Genomic DNA, 6,530 nt, shown 5'->3' with positions numbered 1-6,530 from the left:
AGGCGTTGGATGCTGTGACCCTGCTGAATCAATGCAGTCACTGCAGCAGCAAGCAGGGGGGGGCGGGCAATTCAGAGCTCCAGGTGGGATGGGGGGGGAGGGGGGAGTGGGGGTTGAGCCAGCTGCCAAGCAGCAGAGCATCCCCCCTTCAACCCCCTGGGAAATCAGCTGGAGCCAAGAAACGGCACGCACCAGTCGCCATGGACATGTAGCGCCGGGGTCCAGGCCACAACAGGGACTGATGCCACGGGCCATGGCACCCACTCCCCTCCTAGCTCAGCCTGGCCTCTGCCCCTCTACACCTCCACGGGCCTGGGCTGCTCTGGACCGCGGGGAGGCCCCACAGGCACCCTGGTGTGCACACGCACACGTGCATGCACGCACGTGAGGGTGCCCCTCACTCCTGACCTGCAGCCCCCAGCTCAGCCAGCACCCCTTACTCTTGACATGTGCCCCCTACTTAAACAAGCCTACACATGCACATGCTTATACACTCTCACACATGACTCTTTGCATCCGCCCTGCACACACACAGGGCCCTCCCTTGTCCCTCTGCATGCACACATGTAGACACACACACACACAAACAGGCACACGCTTGTCATGTATGCACCCAGGCAGCGCTCCATGTGCACCCCCCCTGCAAAGGAACACACGTGTGCCCCCCAGACGCATGCTCTCTGCTTTTGCCTCCTGTGGTGGGGGTCCTGGCCAGGATAAGGTCCCTGCAAAGGCATGTACATGCACACACCCAGCCCCATCTTGTGATATATGCATGCACATGGGCCTCTGCGCACACCCACCCCATCCCATGGTGCACACACACACACACAAACGTGCCTGTCTGCACACATCCAGCCCCGTCCCATGGAAACACACACACACACGCACCCAGCCCCACCCCGACAGTCCAGCCCGCACTAGACACTTCCCAGCTGTGCCCCAGCTCAGGAGCAGCACCCCCAAGCTCGTGGCCTCTTCCGCCCCAGCCTCTGCTGCGCCCCAGGCTTGGGCCTTGCAGCCGGAAGGAGACAGCCCATGTTCACCCTCTAACCCTCCCCAGCCTGGGCTTGGCCCTAGGGCGCGCTGCCCTCCACCTTCAACTCCCGACCCCCATGCCTCTAGGAGCCAGGCTGCGTGGGGGATAACAACCCGCTACTGTCAGCTTGGTGCAACCATGGGGCTCCAGCAGCTTTACCTACCCCCTTTCCTGCATGGGTGGAGGGCACATGGCCCCATCTCCCTTCCCTGCAGGCCCCGGGAGCCCTGCCATGCTGTGTGTCCAGGCCGGCTGGAGCAGGGAGCCAGGGGTCATGGTTATGAGCCCCAGGAGGGCAGGGGCTGCGCTGGGCTCTTGTGCCACGGTGCTCCACAAGGCCAAGCTCCAGGGTCAGCTGAGAGCAGGGGATGGGGGAGAGCAGCCAGGCCTGCCCTGCCTTGCCAAGGCTCCCAGCGGGCACCCCCAGGCAGGAGGCAGCTGGATGCAGCGGGCAGCGAGGTCTGTCCCTGTACCTGCGGCCAGCTCTGGGCCTGTGCGGGTGTGCACATGCCCAGGGGCGCGCGCGTGTGTGTGTGTGTGTGTGTGTGCGCGTGCACAGATGGGCTGGTGTGTGTGTGTAGAGAGATCAGTGTGTGTGTGCACGTGCAGAGGAAACAAGGTGTGTGAAGAGGGGTTGTGGGGTATGTGTGCGCGTGTATGTGCACTTGCAGAGGGGCCAGTGTGTGTGTATGTGCAGAGTGGTTGGGGTGTGCATGCATGTATATGCAGAGTGATACGTGTGTGTGTATGTGCATGGAAGAAACTGTGTATGCATGTGCAGAGGCACCCGCATGCGCATGGAGAGGGGCCAGTGTGTGCGTGTGCATGCACATGTGAGCACGTGGAGGAGCCGGTGTGCACCAGAGGCTGGGCCGAGGGGCATCGGTCAGAGCTGAGCCTCAGCTGCTCTCCCCCGGCCTGCATTTCCCCAGATCCGTGGGGGGAACAGGCGTGAGCGGGCTGGCCCCCATCTTCACGGCCCCTGAGGAGCAGGAGGGCATCATCGGTAAGGAGCACGGGCAAAGGGCATTACGGGGAAGAAGCAAGAGCAGGGGGCATCGTGGGTAAAGAGCGAGAGCAGGGGCATCATGGGTAAGGAGCAAGGACGGGGCATTGTGGATAAGAGGCATGAGCAAGGAGCTTGTGGGTAAGAAGAGAGAGCAAGGCATTATGGGTAAGGAGCAAGAGCAGCAGGCATTGTGGGTAAGGGACATAAGCAGGGACACTGTGGGCAGCAGAGCAGGGGGAATTGTGGGTAAGGAGCAAAAGCAGTGGGCACTGTGAGTAGGAGTGAGAGCAGGGGGCTTGTGGGTGGGAGGCGAGAGCAAGGCATTGTGGGTAAGGAGCGAAAGCAGGGGCCAAGCCCGGTAGACACAGGTGGCGCAGGGCACGTCAGAGAAAAGCAGCATCTTTATTGCGCGAGCGCGCGGGAGCGCGGCGCTGCCGCAGGGGGTATCACAGGTCCTTCGCGCCCCTAAGCCCCCATCGCGGGCTCCCAGACCCGCTCCTGGAGGAGGAAGGACCTAGCCCAGGAAAGAAGCAGAGGAGCAGCCTGCCCAGACAGCGCCTCCAACCAGCCAAGCAGCGGGCGGACGGACGGACGCCCGGGCAGACACAAGCGAGATCCTCGGCTGCTTCCTGCCCCTTCCTCCGTGGGCCGCGGCTCCGCCGCTTCCCGGATGCGTCCGCTCTTTGGTACCAGCTGTAGACGGAGCTCCCCCACCCCCTTCCCAGGCTCAGTCCGGTCCCCGGGTGAGTAGCGCGGTGCCCTCAAAGTCCACGGCTTTGGCCCATGCCCCCCGCCAGGCAATGCATGGCCGAGTCCAGCTGCCCCCAGACCCATCCTGGGGGGTTGCGGGGGGCTCCACCTGCTTCACGGGGCAAGGCCACAGGGGAGCAGGGTCCTCGTCCATCTTTGGTCGGCATCGGGGAGTATTTTAGCCTCTTCTCTGAACGTTCAGGGACATGCAGAGGGGATCGGGCCGGACAGCTCAGGGCATCGGAGCCGGCCCCGCCGGGGACAGCACCGGTGACGCAGACAGGAGCCAGCTCCCCACAGCCCCCGGCCCCTGCCCACCCAGGGGCTGGCACCGAGACCCGCTGCAGGATGAGGTAGACGTGAGGTCTGTGCTGCTCGGTCCCTTCTTTGGTACCTTGGGGATCTGCCCCCGCACAGCTGGGCCGAACCAGGATGGCTGGGAGCCGGCGCCGGGTTTAGCGGGTAGAGGTAGAGCCAGGTGCCCCCCTGGCGCCCGCGGTGAGGTATTTGGCAATCTTGGCATCGGGAAGGGGAGTGTGGTGAGGTGGGGTATGCCCTGGGGTACAGCAGGGTGGAGGTCCTCCACTGCCCTTAGGACCTCCCCCATGCATTCAACCCACTAGGCCCCGCCCCTCTCATCCCCCAGGTTCCACCCCTTGTATTCAACCCACTAGGCCCCGCCCCTTATATCCCCCAGGCTCCAACCCCTGCACCAGTTCACTAGGCCCCGCCCCTCACATCCTCCAGGCCCCACCCCCTTGCATTCAATCCAGAAGGCCCTGCCCCTTAAACCCCAGGCTCCACCCCTTGCATTCAATTCAGTAGGCCCCACCCCTCACCTCCCCCGCAGGCTCCATCCCCCACATGCATTCAACCCACTAGGCCCCACCCCTCCCATAGGCTCTGCCCTCCACATACAGCCCTCTGGACCCAGGCCAGTGTAGGCTCCACCCTTCACCAGACCCCGCCCCTTCCCAGTCTCCAGCACCCACAGAGGGATCCCCCGCCCAATGCGGGGACCAGTGGAGGGAGAACAGCCAGGCTCAGCCCAGCCCACATCCCTCTCTTGCACGCACGACTTCGTGCCCTGCCTGCCGCCCTTCCTCTTCCTCTTGCCCCGGCTCTGCCCTGGCTACCATCCACGTTGGCTTCCCAGGGTGATTGGGGGTTGGGGGTCATGGGGGCACCACGTGAGTGGGGAGATTGTGTGTGTGCACGCTGTAGCAAGAGCGAGTGCACATGTGTGATGGAGGGCAACGTGTGAGTTCACGCATGTAACGGATTGTGTGCATGCATGGAAAGAACAGTAAGTGCGTGTGTGTGGGGGGGGTGTTGTACAAGTGCTTGGATGTACTGGGGGGATATGACAGGAGCAAGTGCAACATGTATTGAGGGGTTATTGTGTGAGTGCACGCCTGTCACATGGAAGGCATCACGCATGCTTGGATGGTGCCATGCACATGTGCATGTGTGTGTATCGGGGGAGGGAGGTGTGTGTGTGTGTGTAAGAGGCCTAGCACCCCATGTAAGAGGGGGGAGAATGGGGTGGGTGTGACAGGGAGGGAGGTGTGTGCGTGTGTGTATGTGTGTGTATGAGGTGGGGGGGTGTGCCTGCACCAGAGAGGTCATTGTGTGTTTGCACATGTGTAACAGGCAGGGGAGGACAGCATGCGTGTGACAGGGGCTGGCAAGGGGATTATGTGTGTGGGCATCACGGTGAAGAGACTGCATGTGCGTAACATCTTGTGCATGAGTGAGTGTGTGTGTGTGTGTGTGTGTGTGTGTGTGTGTGTGTGTGCAGGGGAGGACACTGTGGGCAGGGGTGTGACAGTGACGACAGAGGGTGTGCATGATCATGCCCTGTGGGGAGGTCTGGCACACAACAAGTCTGGCCATCACGTGAGTGTGCAAGGACAGCCCGGGAGCTTTTCACAGGGTGGAAGGGCACACGTGTGCCATGCAGGGCACAGGCGTGTGGCTCCCTCCACCCCACTATGCCTCAGCTCAGTCCTCAAGCAGCCAAGGCCACCGCCAGCCCTGACCTGGCCCCGGGCAGTGGACGCAGAGCCCCCAGCCTGGCACCAGGCCTCCGGCCCAGGCAGGTGGGGAAGGAGGTGGCAGAGGCGAGCGGGTGAAGGCAGCAGCCTGGCAAGCGTCCACGGTGTCCCCGCAGCAGGGCGGCAGCGGGTGCTCCATTGGGCACAGCTCAGGGGTGCTTCGTCCTCGGGTGCGAGGGAGGATGGGGGGGTGGGGGCTGGGGCTGGCGGTCCCCCGCGCTCATGGCGAGGTGCTGGCGGGAGTGTGGCTGTGGGAAGAGGTTGACAGCAGCTGGTTCTGGGAGGGCGCTGGGCTCACCCGCCCATGGGTGTTGCCCCCGCCGGCGCTGCCGGGGGCTCCGGGCACTGCTGGCCGGCGGGCGAACAGGACACCTGTGGGCAAACACACGGGTTATGGCAGGCCTGGCATGGCCCCGCGGCGCAGCCTCGGGTCCCCGACCAGGTAAGCCCTCTGCATGCCCTCCCCACCAGCCCTGTCCTACCCCCAGCTCGCCCCACCTGGGCCTGGTGCTTGGGGAAGGGGTGCGGGGCCGTGGGGCGGATGCAGGGGTTGTTTATCCAGCCTGACCTTTGCAGGGAGTTAAATATTTAACTGCTGTCAGAGCCAGTGTCAGGATTTAATTGGGACAGCTCAGCGGGGTGGGGAGGCGGCTGTGGGGGGCCGCGGGGTGACCCACTTAGCCCAGATGGGAAACACGCATGCACACACCACACGCTTGCACACAAACATACACACACATATATGCACATGCATGCACGCACACACTGGTAAGCACACACATGCCTACACATGCGCGCGCACACACATATGCCCTTAGACATGCATGCATGTACACAGGTACATACATATGTACACACACATGCACATGTGCACAAATGCATATGCATACACACAGCCATATGTGCATACATATGTACACACAGCAGCATGCATGCACACACAAACATGCAGGCATGCAAGTACACATTAGCATGCACGCACACAGAAACATGCATGCACACACAGTATGTGTGCACACATGAATAAGTATGTGCACACACAAAGCATGCATGCACACACATGCACAAGCACACATATGCACAAGCAAGCATGCATGCACACACATGCATCCATGTGCACACACATGCACATACACAGGGATCGAACCTATGTGCAGATTGCTCCCCTCCCTCTGCCTCCCCTGGGCTCACTCACCTCCCCCGACGGCCACAGACCCCAGCCCAAGTGCTCACCCACCACCCACTGTGGGGCCCACGGGCCCAGCTCACATCACTGGCAGGGGCCCTTGGGCTAGCTCAGGCTCTGGGCTGGGCACACACTGCAGCTTTGCCAGCCCAGAGCAGGCCAAGCCCCTGGAACCCGGAGCCACGGTGCAAAAAGCCGTGGCAGCCGAGCATGGCGGCTCCCTGTGCAGCCCCAGGGTAGCACGCTTGGGTTCGTGCCCCCTCCCCAATGCTCAGCAACCGCTGGGGTCTCCAGAGCCCCCCCAGGGAGAGGCACTGGCACTGCCCAGCTCAGCTCAGCCCACCCCACCCAGGACCAGTCCAGGACTGGTACCCCCTGCTGCTGGCTGAGACAGTGCCTTGGCAGCACCGCCGTCCCCAAAAAGAGGGAAGGGAGGGGCAGAGAAGACACCCCCACCTGCCCGTCCACCCGCCCCGGCTCCCAGGAGCA

At 62.8% G+C, this 6,530-nt stretch overlaps 1 protein-coding gene across 1 annotated transcript in view; it reads right to left on the bottom strand.

Annotated features, from left to right (window-relative positions):
* Window positions 1–5,075: 5,075 nt before the first annotated feature.
* Window positions 5,076–6,530, bottom strand: part of ARID3C (AT-rich interaction domain 3C) — a 59,244-nt gene continuing 57,789 nt past the window's right edge. Inside the window, exon 8 of the mRNA XM_006026567.1 lies at window positions 5,076–5,227. Coding sequence (XP_006026629.1) covers window positions 5,076–5,227 — 152 coding nt within the window. The remainder of the gene's footprint in view (window positions 5,228–6,530) is intronic.

Source organism: Alligator sinensis, unplaced genomic scaffold (assembly GCF_000455745.1).
Source record: "Alligator sinensis unplaced genomic scaffold, ASM45574v1 scaffold783_1, whole genome shotgun sequence".
Lineage (NCBI taxonomy): Eukaryota > Metazoa > Chordata > Crocodylia > Alligatoridae > Alligator > Alligator sinensis.
The sequence above is the reverse complement of the archived record's forward strand: the minus strand, read 5'-3'. Positions and strand labels throughout refer to the sequence as shown.